The sequence below is a fragment of the Bombina bombina genome, chromosome 4, assembly GCF_027579735.1.
Source record: "Bombina bombina isolate aBomBom1 chromosome 4, aBomBom1.pri, whole genome shotgun sequence".
In the NCBI taxonomy this organism is placed as follows: domain Eukaryota; kingdom Metazoa; phylum Chordata; class Amphibia; order Anura; family Bombinatoridae; genus Bombina; species Bombina bombina.
This window is the reverse complement of record NC_069502.1, coordinates 954,522,351-954,540,960: the sequence shown is the minus strand read 5'-3', so window position 1 is coordinate 954,540,960 and position 18,610 is coordinate 954,522,351. Positions and strand designations below refer to the sequence as shown.

The 18,610-nt window shown below is 36.9% G+C and overlaps 1 protein-coding gene across 2 annotated transcripts in view; it reads right to left on the bottom strand.

Annotated features, from left to right (window-relative positions):
- NINL (ninein like) overlaps nucleotides 1-18,610 on the bottom strand; it is a 373,652-nt gene that overhangs the window by 121,755 nt on the left and 233,287 nt on the right. The window contains exons 14-18 of one of the 2 annotated variants that reach the window (XM_053711960.1): nucleotides 10,944-11,103; nucleotides 10,782-10,847; nucleotides 9,679-9,797; nucleotides 7,369-7,715; nucleotides 1,379-2,767 (exon numbers count right to left, since the gene is read on the bottom strand). In XM_053711960.1, the coding sequence (XP_053567935.1) occupies nucleotides 1,379-2,767; nucleotides 7,369-7,715; nucleotides 9,679-9,797; nucleotides 10,782-10,847; nucleotides 10,944-11,103 (2,081 nt within the window). The remainder of the gene's footprint in view (nucleotides 1-1,378; nucleotides 2,768-7,368; nucleotides 7,716-9,678; nucleotides 9,798-10,781; nucleotides 10,848-10,943; nucleotides 11,104-18,610) is intronic. The other variant, XM_053711961.1, reaches the window with a different exon arrangement.

The following is an 18,610-nucleotide window of genomic DNA, read 5'->3' as shown; positions in this document are numbered from 1 at the left end:
TAAGAAACTGAAGCTGTCAGTTTTTCAGTTTTATTTTATTTATTTTTTAAAAGAAGAAAGATATACATAAATATACAAAGTATGATCCAAATTTGTTAAAGTTACACAGAAACTGTCAAAGCATAATCAGAATTTGTAAAACCACAATACTAAATACACTGCTGCATACAAAATAGAAAGTGTAACGTTTTAATGTAATAAAAACTTAATCTGAAGACTAAAGGAATATAAAATACAAAGTATAATCGCAGCAGAACTGTCATGCCATGCAGTGCTATATTGTACTGGGCTTGCCTCTCACATACAGAAATGCAAGGAACGCATCATGGAGAAGTATAGCAAATTCTGCCTTTTTAGAATTTCACTAGGGACCTCGCAGTGCTGGAGGATCATTTTATATCATCTCATCTGAGCAGAGAGGTTTATATCATAAGTCCCTAAAGAAAGGCACGCACACTATATGATACTACAGATTATATATATATATATATATATATATATACACACACAAACATATATATATATATATATATATATATATATATATATATATATATATATATATATATATATATACACACACACACCCTAAAACATCACAAAAACTAGAGAGGAGAGAGAGTGCGAAAGAGACACCCGCATACACTATATGACGCTAAAACTGTGCAAGAGAAATAATTTATAAAATGTATAGCCAGTTCTAAATCTCAAAAAATAACAACAAAAACTTGTTTTCTGGTGACAATGACAATTAATACACACAAATACAGAGAAGTGACAAATTATTTTACTATACAATACTATAGACCATTGCTTCCATAGTGTATAGAATATAAAATGAAAGTTAAATATTTAATAAAATTCTAGGTTTTCATTCTCTTTAGCATTATTATTAAAAACTACATTTATGGCCATGTAATTATTATCAGTATAGATAGATAGATAGAATGTTAGATAGAAAAAGAGAGTATTGAACATTTACATCACACTGTTAAAATATCACACTGTTAAAATATCTGCAAGAGATGGTTAAAGCACAAAAGAAAAGAAAGTGATCAAGAAAATTAGTAAATGCACAATACAGAAAATCTTACTAAAATAGTAACGTATTATTTTGTGATTAAAGGAAATCTTGATTTTGAGTTTGTTGAGAGTCTGAAGACAAATGTAACAATTTTTAGTGATGGTTAGTGAAGGGACAGAGGTGAGTATATAATAGGATTTCTAGAAAAATGTGTGTAATCCCAGGACAATCCAAAGGAATCATTCCAAACCTGGTAATCAGAGCAGTTTTAGTAGCGTGCACTGCATGCTGGTTTATCATTTAGTATTTTATTGTGCCTGTGTCAGCCAGTAACATTTTATGATCAAATCTAACCTGTCATCCTGACTTGCTCTGGGTTCCTTCTCTAATTCCCGTACTAAATCTTCCAGCTCAAAAAGCTTTTCTTTCAAAGCGTTCTTCTCACTCTCAAGCTCCTGTCTGGCACCTTGGACTAGCCTGATAGCCTCCTCTTCCTTATTTTGGAAATGTTGCTCAGTATCTTTCAACTTCCTTTGAAGAGTGTTTAGCTCTTCCTCCAGGTTTCTCAATTGCAGGGATAAAACTGCATTTCTTTCAACAAGTTCGTCCACTAAAATTGTGTTGTCCACACTGACATTTTCTTGCTGAGATTTGCAGACATTCTGATCTGTAGTGATCCTGAAACCAGCCAGTTCTAGCTGAGTGGTCAAACCAAGTTCATTTTGTCTTAGTAGCTTGTGTTCATATTCTGCAACCTGTTGTGTAAACACAGACACCTGCTTCTCAAGCTCGTCCTTCTCCCTTTGAACCTGCTCAAGCATAGCCCCCTGCTTTTGGATACAACACGCACTTTCCTGTAATTCAGACGCTAGTTCTTTTTCCTTTGCCTCGGACAGCTGACATTCTTCTTCCTTTATTTTCAGCTTGCTGCTTAATAGCGTTTCTTTTTCTTCAAAGCATTTCAGTTCTTTTAAAAGCATCTCTTTTGCTTTTGTCTCATCCTGCAACTGCGCTCTAAGTGAGGATACCAATCTCTCCATCTCCCGTAGCTTTAGTGTTGTACTCTCCTCTGTTTGTGTCAACAAAGAGAGCCTCTCTTCAGCCAGTTTCAACGACGTTAAAACCTGTTGATACTGAACATTCTGTACTTCATTCTGTTTTACACATTCGTACGCCTCAACTGGATCCTCTTTTTCATTTATGATACTGTCTGGGCAAATTATTTGCTGTACATTACCCTGCTGCTGGTTTATTTCTCCTGTGTTCCCCAAATTTGCCTCACTGGTGGATGTGATCAGAGAAAATGGCTGTCCTTTGACTGCAGGTTGCTGTTCAGCATTTACTGCAATTATCATAGAGCCTGACAACCTGTGATCTTCAATTAAACTAGCATTTAAATGCTCTATTTCCTTTGTAAGGTTATCAATGAGCATTTTGTAATGGCTTTCTACTTTTTCCTTTTCTAGAGCAAATATTTTACAGATACGAGCTTGCTCTTCATTTTGTTTTTCTTCCATTTTGAGTTGATCTTTTTTGCACTGCATTAGCAGTGCCCTCTTACTTTCCTCCCACCTGGTTCTCTCACAAACATGTTTATCTTCTAAAGTCTTAATCTCCACTTCATGTTTTTTCAAGATCTCAGTCTTGTCTGTGTGGTTTTGCTGTAGTAAACTCTGATAATATTTTTTGTACTGGTCCTCAATCTTTGCCAGTCTCAGAATGAGTTGTTCTTCTGCCTCATCCCTATAGATAAATAAGGGGTATGTTCACCCAAGTTAAATATATTTACACACTCAAAATATTTTTCTTTCTTTTTTAAACCTTTTAATACTACACATAGGTTCAATCTTTTTTGATTTCTCTGATTTCTAGTGAGAACATTCAATTTTTAAGCCTAGTAACATAATACAATTAGAGGGACTGAAGCCTAGTAAAATGCTTTCTTTGGGGGGGGGGGGGGTTAAATTTTCATCTACAATTTTTTTTTATATATTTATATTTGACAATGTAATGTCCAACCATAGTACATCCCTTTAAAACCATGGTGGAATTAATGTTTCAGGTCTTTTATACTAACAAATTGCTTTGTACCATGCTGAATGCTCAGTAAAATGTTACCACACTTAAAGGGACAGTATAGCCAAAATTAAACTTTCATGATTCAGATAGGGCAGCAATTGTAAACAACTTTCCAATTTATTGTTATCACTAAATTTGCTTTGTTCCCTTGGTGGTATTTTTGAAAAGCTAAACCTAGCTAGGCTCAAACTGATTTCTAAACCGTTGAAAACCGCCTCTTAGCTCAGAGAAATTTGAACGTTTTTCACAGTTAGAAAGCACTAGTTCATGTGTGTCATATCGATAACATTGTGCTCACTCCTGTGGAGTTATTTAGGAGTCAGCACTGATTGGCTAAACTGCATGTCTGTCAAAAGATAAGGGGGCAGTCTGCAGAGGCTTAGATACAAGGTAATCACAGCAGTAAAATGTGTATTAATATAACAGTGTTGGTTATGCAAAACTGGGGAATGGGTAATAAAGGGATTATCTATCTTTTTAAACATTAAAAATTCAGGTGTAGACTGTCCCTTTAAAATGGAGATGAAAGTCAAAACTAAGCCTTCATAATTCGGAAAGTGAATTATATATATAAAAAAAAAAAATGTGTGCATGCTCCTACTGAGCATGTGCAAGAGTTTTTAGTATATAAGTATGCAATTGGCTGATGGCTGTCACGTGATATAGGGAAATCAAAGGAATCGTGAAATATAACGTGAAACTAACAGGAAGTTTGGCTTGTGTACAACTGAGTCCTGATCTGCTGATCATTGGCTGAAAGGGACAACTCGCACAGAAAAAGTGATTTACTCAGCACAGGAACATCTGTTTTTCAATTAAAGAAAAAAGAACAAAAAAACCCCACTGTAATAAATTTTTTACATGTTCTATTTTAGATAGTATTGTGAAAAGTTTTTTTTACTATCATGTCCCTTTAAATGTCAGTGACTAAATGCTGAACTTAATGTCCCTTTAACAGAATAGCACAAGTGCATAGCCAAGAATGATATAAAGTACACGGCTGGTAGTGGCATGAAACACACAACCTTCTGGTGTACTTTCCACCTGAGAAACACTGAATAAAGTTATTTTAGGCAGCTTGTAAGCACCTTAATATTTCGCTGATGAAGTTAGACTGAAAACACACGTTAGTTTTAACTGTGATTAGTTTGTATTACTGTTTTTACTAACAATTTTGCACATATATCGGATTTCTTTTTTCTCTTATTGATGGGTAATATTAGTAATATTGTTTGAACACTATTTATGTTATCTCTGACAAACACACATACAAATTTATGTTGCATTGCGCAATATGTTTGTCATATATTATGATATTATCCAATATTGCTGATGTGGGACATCCTATTTAAAAAGATGGTTTTATTTATTTATTTATTTATTTATTTAGTTTTACAGACACTGATCACCTTTATACTACATAATAATCTATCATCTTCATAGGACTTTATAAAGAAAATGATATTACTGGTCATTATAATTATTTTCATTTTTTTCCCTAAATTCTTTATTCAGTGAGCTGCAATGTTTTATCATTTTATTACATTAAATTGGACTATACATTTTGTAACTGTACACAATTATTATTACGCTGGATGCAATAGATGGGGAACTCCATTCTGCTGCGCATCAATTTTACCTACATCATATGACTCGTATTTGGACTTATATCTGATTATACATGGCTTATGTCAGTACTACTAGCAACAAGGAGCGGCTTCTTAGACAATGTTAAAAATAATGTTACAACGAGTATGCAGTTTCTTTAAAAATTTTATTAAATTATGGGCATAGAAGCCCCAAAAGAAAAAAGCTATTTTATTATTTATTTAATATAATAGTGTGTTTAACCCTTGCAAATGGTTTAAACACATAATTAAAGTCAGCTACACTGCAGTAATGTACTACTGGAAGGTATACAGCTGACTGAACACACCTGCTGAGCCAATGACAAGACACAAATGTGTGTAGCCACCAATCACAAGCAATCTCCTATTAGTGCAAAACTGAAATGTATCTTAAACTTGCATGCTCTGTCCCTTGAAAGTTTAATTTTGACTCTCATATATGTTTAAAAGGGAGATAAAACCCCAAAAATATCTTTCATGAATCAGATTGAGAATAAATGTTTTAAAAAAGTTTGCAATTTATTTCTACTATCTAATTTGCTTCATACTCTTGTTATTCTTTGTTGAAGAGATATCTAGATAGGTAGAATACACGTGTTTGGAGCACTACTTGACAGGAAATAGTGCGGCAATTAAGAGCTCTTGCTAGTGTATAACAGTTACAAAACTGCTGTGATAAAGTACTGCAGACACGTGCACACTCCTGAACTTACCTTCCTGTTTTTCTACAAAAGATAACAAGAGAACAAAGAAAATGTGATAATAAAAGTAAATTGGAAAGTTGTTTAAAATTGTATGTTATATTTGAATCATGAAAGAAAAAATTGGGGTTAGATGTCTGTTAAATGTTTTATTTGTGCTTACACTTAAGAATGCTGATAAAAAATAAATTACATTAATAGTAACAGTACTTTTTTAACCTTTGTGATCCAGGTCATTGCAGATGTGCCCTTAGAACAGGACAGAGAAGAGCTGCCCATGTAAATGACACACAGTACTCCAGTCACAATCGAATTTTAAAGAGAAATTAAACTATTTGAGACAGTAATATAAAATGATAAATCATATATATATAAAAAAAACTCTGCAATATAAATTTATTTTGTCCCCTTTTCCTGTAATTCTACTTTTCAGTTCCTGTTAGAAATGGAAGCGCAGAACACTGTTATATTCCACACAGTCATTGGCTGCACACTCTAGTGACTTAGTTATAACTGTCCCTAATTGGTCATAGCAGAGAAGGTAACCCAAGTCAAAACATGGCAGCTCCCATTGTTTTATTGACACTAAAACTTAATACATCTACATGATATTCTTAGACTAATCTTTTCATTGAATGCATCATTCTATCTAGCGTTTAATGTCCCTTTAAGAAGAGAATACTCCTAAAATGAGTCCAGAGTCAAAACTTCAGATACTAAAGGGTTAATGCTTCTGTTTTGATGCGGAAGTGATAGCGGAGAGTGCAAGCACATTGTAGAATTTAACCTAATGCCCATGCAGCTTGTGTTAGCGATCCCAGCAACTTGTCCCTATCCATGTCGAAGAAAATGATCCCATGCACAGTAACAGACGTCTGAGAAGGTAGCACAGCCTCATTATCTTTAGCGTCAAGGAAAAAGCACCAGAGGCCGCAATAGATGAAAAATGTTAAAATTACTTTAATAGCAACAAAACATGCAGTGATTAAGAGGAAGGGACAAAAATGACATATAACATAACAAAAAATACTTTAAATATCAGTGTTTCTTTAAAAGGAGTGATGTGTGCTTTTCAAAATTAACCCTTCTGCTGCTAGTATTTAAACACAACTGGCAACAAAATGGTTAAATATGTTGTGCTCTTGTAATTAGACTCTAATTAGATGTCACTATGATTTCTGCAAGGTTTAAGCGCAAGACACATTACATAGGCTCTTTTAATCAGAAATATTTTGACGGAATTAATATTTTTTGACAAATTTATAACAAATACCCAGATTTTGCTCATAACAAACCAGAATATTTCCCCCCCTGTTTCATTTGGGTCATAAAAGCATATTTATGGGAGTAGGGTTTTACAATTACACAAGGATACAGATATGCACTTATACTACTAGTACTATTTTATTAAGGTCATCTTATTGTAAGCTATAAAACTGCAGTACACAAATAGACAATATATTGTAGTAACCCGTCTTGCACTTAGCTCAATCAATGGTAGTGACATCACCTTTTAAAGTCATAAGTGATTTCTCTTATTTAAAAAAACAAACGAACAAACAAAAAACAAAACAATTTCCTTCCCTTACATAAAGTGCATAAAGTGTGTGTATTTACATATAAAGGCAGAATTTGGCTATACAGATATACAAAAAGCAGTAAAAAGCTGTAGGCACTGGAAAGCGTGACTATTCTTTGCATGCATCCCTGGCGAACTATCGCAGCCCTGCTGCCTACACCAACGTCCCAGGAATGGAATTACAATGCCAAGAGAACGACCAGCGCAAGTGGGCAGTGCAGCGGTCCAGTACGTATAAGAAAAAGTCAGTAACCTAAGAGGTCAAGGAGCTCATGCACAAGAAAGTGTGTAAAGACATTGATCACTACACATTTGACCTAATCTAATATTCCATAAAGTAAATATGTTAAATCAGACCTCATCGCCTGCACTTCATGCTGGTTTTGCCTCCTTAGCTCATCTTCCAACTGCTCCTTCTCGTGGGTCATCCTCTGACCTAGTTCGGCAATCTCCTTAGCATAATGTTGTTCCATTTCTACCTTCTCCTTCTCAAATTTCTTCTCAATTTCCTGATAGTGAGCGGATTTGGAGAGCTGTTCTTTAAGGCCATCAATGACTTCCTGATACTTTGCGTTGAGCTCCTCAAGGTCAGCTTTCTGTTCCTCAAGCTCGCTGATTTCTATCTTAAAACTCTGCTCAGTGTCTTTTCTTTCTTTTTCAAAATTTGTTTTCATCAACTCAAGCTCCCGCTCATAATAGTTGACCTGAAAAAATTAAAATCGATTTTACTACAAACCACATTAAAATCAACTGGGTGTCAGAATGAAAATAATTTATAACAGACATCCCAAGTCTCCCGGAAGCTCCGGGAGTCTCCCGCATTCAAATACCTGCTCCCTGACGCCTGCAAATCAATTGAACTATCCCGGAAGGCAGCTAACCCAAGTGGTAATAATATATTTATTTCTTCAGCTAACAGAGCGTGCATAACGATTTTTTGTGTGATCATCTGACAACACAAAACAAATCGCTATGCACGCTCTCTGTTACTAGGCAGTAACTCTCACTGTGCGTGTGCGATCGCTTAGTTTCCGTTCTAATTACGTGATTGGCTGCTGGCTGCTTCATTCACTGTTCCACTTCCTGTGTTGCTGTGGTAACCACCCGGTACAGCTAGTTAGTGACGTCATACTACACCAAGGATTGAAGTAAGTGGGACACATGTCATGATGTCGTCTTATACATATTGCAATTAGAGACCTGTCACTTATGGAATAACACTGTCGCACTATTTGTATACATGACATGACCACTATGGCAACAAATTGTTACCAGGATGCAAACTACTGCTATCGTCAAATGCTGACCACTAGGGGGCCGGGGCAAAAAGTCCATTAGCACTAAGCAGTATGGGATAAAGTCCTGTCAATGTGGGCAGTTTAAATTCTGTACCTATCCGCTAGGGGGTAAACATGTCCTGACCACTATTGGCAGCATATCCTTTAGCAGTATGGGCAGCCTCTAGTTGTATTGCTTTGAAAGCTTTATTTCCCATCCCTATACAGTACGTGACCACTAGGGGCAAAAGGTCCATTGGCAGTATGGGATCTTAGCACTGTCATTTTTCAATGATCTAGTTCTCATCCATATATAAAGCCAGGATTTGTTCAATAGGGAGTGTACATTAGCTGTATATTTAGTATCTTCATGCTGAGTAAACTAGATACAGAAGCTAGTAAGACAAAAACAAACAAAAGACAACAAATAAAAGAGATGATGTGTGTGTATGTGCGTGCGTATATATATATATATATATATATATATATATATATATATATATATATATATATATATATATATATATATTCTATATCTGCCCAAGTATGGAAAAAAAAAATAATACATGTCATATGAAGAAAAATACCATAAGGAAAATTGGTCCGATTTTCTAATGTTTATAGCTTTTAAATTTTGTGATAAATCATGAGAGAAAATTTAAAAGAAATGTGTATTATTTTCCAGGCTTTTGTATATAAGTGTTAAGTGAAATATTGAGTAGTTCAGCAGATAGAAAAAATATTCATGAATCTCTTCCAACACAATAAATACTCTTCCAAATGTTAATTGCATTTTGTTATTTGACTAAAGAAAATCATTATAGACTAAATGAACAAAAGCAATTTTGATAGGCAAAGCTAAGCCTAATTTAATAATAGTGAGTATTAATAATAGTGAGAATAATGTCATGTCCTTTTTTCATTTTTTTTGGGGGGGGGGGAGGGGGGTGCAGTAGCTGGTGAAGCCACCTCCCTGAAATGAGTTTTTGCAGGTTAGGATGTCTGTTATAGGCGATACAAACACCAAAGATTTTATCTTCAAGTGTAAATACTGCACAATTTTAGAGCTCCAGGAGGTAACACGGATAATTGGAAACACATTTAATGGACATTGTACTGTAAAAAGGTCTCCACTTCATTGGGTTCTCAAGTATATGTTATCTGTGTATTTAATTGCTTTTAATTTATTCTGTCATTTCAAATAGCTGCTTTTGCCCGTTAAAGGCACCCCTATACTGAAAATGTCAATGCTGCATTGTCAGCTATAGAAAATATATGTAAACAAGATGCAACAGCATGAAATCAACCTCCTAGTAGGGGCGGAAGATAAGCGCTTACTAGGCCCCACAGTTTATTTGTTATGATACGGATATGTTCTGCAAAACCTCACCTTTGTCTCCAGCTGTATTTTGAGGTCCTGAATTTCTTGTTGCTGTTCTTTAACTTGATGCTTTGTTAACTCTACTTCCATGTTCATAGGAGAACAGTCTGATTCACAGGTCCCCACCCCTGCAAGAGACAAACCCTTTGAACGGCATGTATAAAATATAAGAAACTTCTAAATTCTTCTACAGCAAAGGCATTAATGTCAATTGTCTATTGCATGTGAAATTGAGAATTTTAAAATGTTTTACTTGAAAATAGCGAGTGAAAACTGAATGAGTTGGGTATTAGATGTCCATGCTAAGAAATAGAAGAAGGCTGAGATTAGAAAGAAAGTCAGAAGAAAAAAATACAGCCAATGATTTCTTCCAGTGAGCCTTATATTATAGAGATGTTAAAAGGGACATTGTGTAATAATACAAATTTTCTACTGAAGACCAGTTTAATATTAAAAAATGTGTAATGATTCAGATAAAGCAAATAAAAAATAAAAATTTCCAATATACTTCCATTATCGAAACATGCACATTCTTTTTTCTTTTTACATGCAAACTTTCTAAAACTCCAGTTCCTACTGAGCATATGCAGAAGTGCTTAGTATATACATATATGCATTCTGTGATTGGCTGATAGCTGTCACATGATACAGGTGGAGGGAAAATTGGGTTAGCTTTGAATTTCAAATAAGCAGTAAAATATTTTCTTGCAAAATACATATACACTGAACTATTGCATTGAATTTCTATTGTGTATTTGTCAATTATTAATTTCTATTGTATTCAGTGACCCTTTAAGACATGGTCAGGACAGTGCACTCTCTAAGAGGATACAGTTTGCTTGTATGTCAGGAGTGGCATACTCACATAGCCACCAATCACCAGCCATGTCCTGCTTAGGACTGTCATGGCAGTATGTTTGGCGCACAAGTTTTAAAATGATTTTGTATGTCACTTTAACAAGCAGAATGGCAGCAAAACTATTATTAATTGCTTTGTGTTGCCACAAAGAAAACATCTGAGTATATTATTTGTTGGCTAAAGTTATACGTGCAATGAGATGCCAAAAATACAGGAAACCAATGATACCCAAGGGGCACTGAAGTGTTCTTACCCTTCACACCTACAGCAGACACACTTCTCCTCAGCTTGCTGGACAAACTCTGCTTTCCAGGAGAATCTACAGAAAGAACAAGACAATGATTTGTCAGCTACCATTAGCAGGGCTGGGTGACATCACTGCAGGATTTTATTTCATTTTTGTATCTACAGTTACCGTTATGCTGATGGCTGTGATGGATTTTTTCTTTTGCCCTATGGTGCAGCAGCTTGTTATCCTTCATCTTCGCAAGTAAACGGGAATATTTGCGTTCACTGACCTGGGAGCGCAGCGTTTCCAGCTGGATTTGCAGCTCATCATTTCGATCTCGTAGTTCCTGCAATATAAATATTTAGTATAAAATATTAAAAATGTATAAATATGAAAAAAAAACGAAATAAAAAAAAACACACAACAACAACAAGCTGATGAAAGTGAAGAAACAACGCAAACCACAAAAAAAAAAAACAGAGGTGGCAAACAATCACAAAATCATAATTTCAAATACTGTATATGAATAATTTGATGTACACAGACTGAATATGTTAAGACTTTATGAATTTAAGAATGTTAACTATATTCTTATCTAAACTAAACCACATTAAAAAGGGACATTAAACAGATTAAAATTGTAATATCAAGTGTTTATATCTGTGTAGTGAAAAGCTCTGAAAATTGTGGGTTCATTGCCAAAAAGTACTGGATGCCGACATTTTGAAACCTAGGATTCCGTTCGTTTAGCTGTTCTGCTAACAACAATTTGGTTTAGATAAAGTGATCAAACAGTGACTGCATTGGGAATATACCTGAACATTGATATATTCCCCACACAAGCATTGTTGGCCCTCTTATATTTACCTAATTATCCTCAGCAGAACAGAATAGATAAGGGAAACCTAGATTTCAACATGACGACATCCATTATTTTTATATGAAACCCCAAAATTCTCTTTTGTGATTCAAACAGAGAATACAATTTTTTTTTAAAAATAGGGTTTCGCTTCCCTTTAATATAAACTAAAACTTTAAATGCATTTATATATAGATTAAATAAATCTAAATACTCTTCACAAGCTAATCTTGCTTTGAATACCTCAGTATACCTAGCATTTCTCTATTTAATGTCCCTTTAATGGCATGTCACCACAACATCTGTAAAAATGACATCTTGTATGAGGCGTTAGATCAATATCAACCCCCCCCCCCTCAACTCAGATATAAATCATGAATCAAGCACATTTGGATTATTTTATTAAAATGTATTTATTTATTTTTTTGGTTGCACACAGCCTTATTTTGGTTTCTCTATGATGAAAGGGAACCAATGATTTCATGAGATATAGAATTCAGCTCGAGTAGAAGTAGACTTCAAAAGGGACACCACATCTTCTGCTATTAAAAGTGGTTTAAACGCATTACTTTTTAATGAACAAATATATGTATTATGCAGTGAAGACTTCCCATACCTCCATTATAGTGCAGTTTTAGTCAGTAAGGCGACTTAAAGGGACATTAAACTCAAAAATTTTCTTTCACGATTCAGACAGAGAATACAATTTTAAACAACATTCCAATATACTTCTATTATCTAATTTGTTTCATTCTTTAGATATCCTTTGTTAAAGAAATAGCAATGCACATGGGTGAGCCAATCATGTGAGGCAAATATGTGCAGCCACCAATCAGAGGCTACTGACCCTATCTAGATATGCTTTTCAGGAAAGAATATCAAGAGAATGAAGCAAATAAGATAATAGAAATAAATTAGAAAGTTGTTTAAAATAGTATTCTCTATATGAATCATGAAAGAAAAAAAATTGGGTTTAATGTCCCTTTAACAGTTGCATTTTAGTACATGGTTTTTAGAATAATAGAAATCCAAAATGTGAGATTTGAAAATATTTTTAAGATAGATAGATTTGTGGCTTATCACACTTATTTTATCAAAACTAAGGTTTCAAAATGATAGCTCTGAAAGTTCACTTAAATGTTTAAACAAAAATAATGCTAGTAATCTATGTAAAAATAAAAACAAAATACTCTGCTTACCACTATTTCATGTAGTAGTAACTTTGGGCTGGACATTAATTGATTCATATACTGATTAACGATGCATATTTAATTGCATCTCTAAATATAAACCTTTATGAAGGGGCTTGATAAATCCAAGAAGCCAAAGTATTTTTACTTCTGGCTTCAAAGATTTGGTTTATTCAAAACATAATATATTAACACACATATCTTACTCCATAAAAACAAAGATTTGCCTGCCATACACTGTTTTAATGCAAAATATGAAATTTAGATTTATTTAAGAATATTTAAACAGAATTAGTTGGTTATTTCAAATGTATCTATAAAAATAAGGGAGTTTCAGAGGTAATTAACTGCAATTATTATTATTTTTATTTTTTTAAATCATAAAACCTTTTGATTTTAGCTACAAACGCCATGCAAATCAAATGAGGATTTTTAACAGCATATAGTAGCCATTTTCTTTAAATGTTAATAGCACAGGAAGAAGAAAGTAATTACTATGGGTCTAATCTTATATACAGGTGAAACTCGAACAATTAGAATATTGTGCAAAAGTTCATTTATTTCACTAATGCAACTTAAAAGGTGAAACTAATATATGAGATAGATTCATTACATGCAAAGCAAGATAGTTCAAGACGTGATTTGTCATAATTGTGAGGATTATGGCTTACAGCTCATGAAAACCCCAAATCCACAATCTCAGAAAATTAGAATATTGTGAAAAGGTGCAATATTCTAGGCTCAATCTAATCTAATCAGCTAATTAAGCCATAACACCTGCAAAGGGTTCCTGAGCCTTTAAATTGTCTCTCAGTCTGGTTCAGTAGGAATCACAATCATGGGAAAGACTGCTGACCTGACAGTTGTGCAGCAAACCATCGTTGACACTCTCCATAAGGAGGGAAAGCCTCAAAAGGTAATTGCAAAAGAAGTTGGATGTTCCCAAAGTGCTGTATCAAAGAACATTAATAGAAAGTTATGTGGAAGGGAAAAGTGTGGCAGAAAAAGGTGCACAAGCAGCATGGATGACCGCAGCCTGGAGAGGATTGTCAGGAAAAGGCCATTCAAAAGTGTTGGGGACTTTCACAAGAGCCACCACACACAGACGGATCCTGGACATGGGCTTCAAATGTCGTATTCCTCTTGTCAAGCCACTCCTGAACAACAAACAATGTTAGAAGCATCTTACCTGGGCTAAAGAAAAACAGACCTGGTCTGTTGCTCAGTGGTCCAAAGTCCTCTTTTCTGATGAGAGGAAATTCTGCATCTCATTTGGAAACCAAGGACCCAGAGTATGGAGAAAGAATGGAGAGGCACACACTGCAAGATGCTTGAAGTCCAGTGTGAAGTTTCCACAGTCTGTGTTGATTTGGGGAGCCATGTCATCTGCTGGTGTTGGTCTACTGTGCTTCATTAAGTCCAGGGTCAACGCAGCCATCTACCAGGAGATTTTGGAGCACTTCATGCTCAGTCTGGTTCAGTAGGAATCACAATCATGGGAAAGACTGCTGACCTGACAGTTGTGCAGCAAACCATCATTGACACTCTCCATAAGGATGGAAAGCCTCAAAAGGTAATTGCAAAATAAGTTGGATGTTCCCAAAGTGCTGTATCAAAGAACATTAATAGAAAGTTATGTGGAAGGGAAAAGTGTGGCAGAAAAAGGTGCACAAGCAGCAGGGATGACCGCAGCCTGGAGAGGATTGTCAGGAAAAGGCCATTCAAAAGTGTTGGGGACTTTCACAAGAGCCACCACACATGCAATCAATAAAACAAGGATTGTACATGCCTGTAGAACAGTATCAGACCTCTGAAAAGTATAAGCATGCATACTGTATGTACTCAGTACTTGGTTTGGGCCCCTTTTGCAGCAATTACTGCCTCAATGCGGCGTGGCATGGAAGCTATCAGCCTGTGGCACTGCTGAGGTGTTATGGAAGACCAGGATGCTTCAATAGCGGCCTTCAGCTCTTCTGCATTGTTCAGGCTCATGTCTCTCATCTTTCTCTTGGCAATGCCCCATAGATTCTCTATGGGGTTCAGGTCAGGCGAGTTTGCTGGCCAATCAAGCACAGTAATCCCACGGTCATTGAACCAGGTTTTGGTGCTTTTGGCAGTGTGGGCAGGTGCCAAGTCCTGCTGGAAAATGAAGTCAGCATCCCCATAGAGCTCGTCTGCGGAAGGAAGCATGAAGTGCTCCAAAATCTCCTGGTAGATGGCTGCGTTGACCCTGGACTTAATGAAGCACAGTAGACCAACACCAGCAGATGACATGGCTACCCAAATCAACACAGACTGTGGAAACTTCACACTGGACTTCAAGCATCTTGCAGTGTGTGCCTCTCCATTCTTTCTCCATACTCTGGGTCCTTGGTTTCCAAATGAGATGCAGAATTTCCTCTCATCAGAAAAGAGGACTTTGGACCACTGAGCAACAGACCAGGTCTGTTTTTCTTTAGCCCCGGTAAGATGCTTCTAACATTGTTTGTTGTTCAGGAGTGGCTTGACAAGAGGAATACGACATTTGAAGCCCATGTCCAGGATCCGTGTGTGTGTGGTGGCTCTTGTGAAAGTCCCCAACACTTTTGAATGGCCTTTTCCTGACAATCCTCTCCAGGCTGCGGTCATCCATGCTGCTTGTGCACCTTTTTCTTCCACACTTTTCCCTTCCACATAACTTTCTATTAATGCGCTTTGATACAGCACTTTGGGAACATCCAACTTCTTTTGCAATTACCTTTCGAGGCTTTCCCTCCTTATGGAGAGTGTCATTGATGGTTTGCTGCACAACTGTCAGGTCAGCAGTCTTTTCCATGATTGTGATTCCTACTGAACCAGACAGAGACCATTTAAAGGCTCAGGAACCCTTTGCAGGTGTTATTGCTTAATTAGCTGATTAGATTAGATTGAGCCTAGAATATTGCACCTTTTCACAATATTCTAATTTTCTGAGATTGTGGATTTGGGGTTTTCATGAGCTGTAAGCCATAATCCTCACAATTATGACAAATCACGGCTTGAGCTATCTTGCTTTGCATGTAATGAGTCTATCTCATATATTAGTTTCACCTTTTAAGTTGCATTAGTGAAATAAATGAACTTTTGCACGATATTATAATTTTTCGAGTTTCACCTGTATAACCTAACAAAGTATTTAAACTGTAACGCTTGAACCAGGTATCACAACTTGGCTTGTGACCAGTGCTACCTCTAAGGCCAGTTTTGAGTGCGGCCCAGCAGTGAAGCAGTTAATAAGATAACTATATCTTGCAGTCTGCATTATGTAGTGTTTGCTAATTGCAGGGTGCGATTACCTAATTAACTGTGACACTGCTGGGCCGCACACAAAACAGGCTTTAGAGGGAACACTGCTTGTGACCCAACAGATTTTTTTTTTTCCAAAACACTAGGATTTGCAGGCACTGTTACGTATGCTAGCACGGCTATTGGCCAAGAGGGGGAAACGTCACCTAATTGAAAAAAAAAAGATTTTATTTTTTTTAAATAAAAATTAGCATTTTTATTTAAAAAAAAAAAAACTGCACAAAGCAGATATAAAGGGTTAAAGTGAGGGGATGTGGGGCGTTAGAAGAAAAAAAAAACGGTACCTAAAGTGCCTTTACATTGAAGTCAATAGTCAATATATATATATATATATATATATATATATATATATATATATATATATAAGAAACACAAAAGCACATGGTACCATGCTCATATAATTGACAACTTGCACACAAATTACAAATAAGGTTTTTATTGGTCAATGCCTCACACATGGAAATTAAGGAATTGATTAGAACAACAATGTAATGAAATAGTTATTTATTAAATGACCATTGGTTTTCTTTCTTCTTTTAGATTTCACAGTGCTAGAAATCTAAAATATATCAGTTTTGAGTTTTGCTTTCCAACATTAACAGATGTGTTTGTAAAAATCAGCTGGCATCTGCTTACACAGCAGCCAGAAGTACACAGGGAAGATGTGCAGCAAATGGGAGGAAACTGTAGCATTTGCTATTTTACCACTTTAAGGATGAGCTGTTAAAGGGACAGTATACACCAATTTTTATATAACTGCATGTAATAGACACTACTATAAAGAATAATATGCACAGATAATGATATAAAAATCCACTATAAAAACTTACTTAGAAGTTCCCAGTTTAGCTCTGTTAACACCCACTAAGTGGGAAATATTGGACACTCCCCCCTCCCCCTGCATATGAAAAGACTCTTTACACAAACAGGAGCAAGCTGGATTAGGTATACATCTAGGGTTGCCACTTGCCCCGGTATCACCAGGACAGTCCTGGTCTGGGACTGTATGTCCCGTGTCCCGGAACTAGACTCCAATGCCCTGGCCTGCCCAGCTCCCCTGTCACACACACATCAACACTGTTGATTTTTAAAAAAAACTTTGGTGGCTGGGCCGCCCGGCAGGGCAATGTGAGGGAAAACTAGGGAAAATAGACTCACACAGTGTCACAGCTACATGTGGGTCACACAGTTGACAGTTTGCCCTTAGCAAAAATGGCGGCGGATAACACTGGAGACTGGAGTCGCATTAGGTGACATAGTTACTGCTCGCCACAGACTTCTGCAAGTTTTTTCCCCACACCTGCTGAAACAGTTTCTGCTGTCTAAATACCGGAGCAACCCGTGAGCGTTGCCCGTGGGTTTTACTGTTGTGCTTGTGCTGCTAACATGGAGGAGGACTCGGACCTGCCAGTTGAGAGGGAGACTAAGATAAACGCACTCGGCCTCACAAGATGGGCTAACCCCTTGGCTGCCAGGACATGCTGCATGATCATCACATTGTTTTGTATTGTGCTGCAGCGCTCTCTGTCATTCAAGGAGTTAATTGTGATATTATGTGATTACAATGCATCGCGCATATAAAAGAAGTGAACATTCACACTTCACACACACACTGACAGGCAGCTCACTGACAGGAAGCTCACTGACAGGCAGCTCACTGACACTTCACACACATACACCACTGACAGGCAGCTCACTGACACTTCACACACACACACCACTGACAGGCAGCTCACTGACACTTCACACACACACACACTGACAGGCAGATCACTGACACTTCACACACACACCACTGACAGGCAGATCACTGACACTTCACACACACACTGACAGGCAGCTCACTGACACTTCACACACACACACACACACACACACACACCACTGACAGGCAGCTCACTGACACTTCACACACACACTGACAGGCAGTTCACTGACACTTCAAACACACACACACACACACAGACAGGCAGCTCACTGACACTTCACACACACACACACACACTGACAGGCAGCTCACTGACACTTCACACACACACATACTGACAGGCAGCTCATTGACACTTCACACACACACACACTGACAGGCAGCTCACTAACACTTCACACACACACACCACTGACAGGCAGCTTACTGACACTTCACACACACACACACACACACACACTGACCGGCAGCTCACTGACACTTCACACACACACACACACACACACACTGACCGGCAGCTCACTGACACTTCACACACACACACACACACACTGACCGGCAGCTCACTGACACTTCACACACACTGACAGGCAACTCACTGACTTCACACACACACACTGACAGGCAGCTCACTGAAACTTCACACACACTGACAGGCAGCTCACTGACACTTTACACACACACACTGAGAGGCAGCAAAAATGGTAAAATATGGGGGGCGGAGCCGGCTGCCGAGAGAGATGGCCGCATTGTAAGTGAGCTCCGGGAGTAG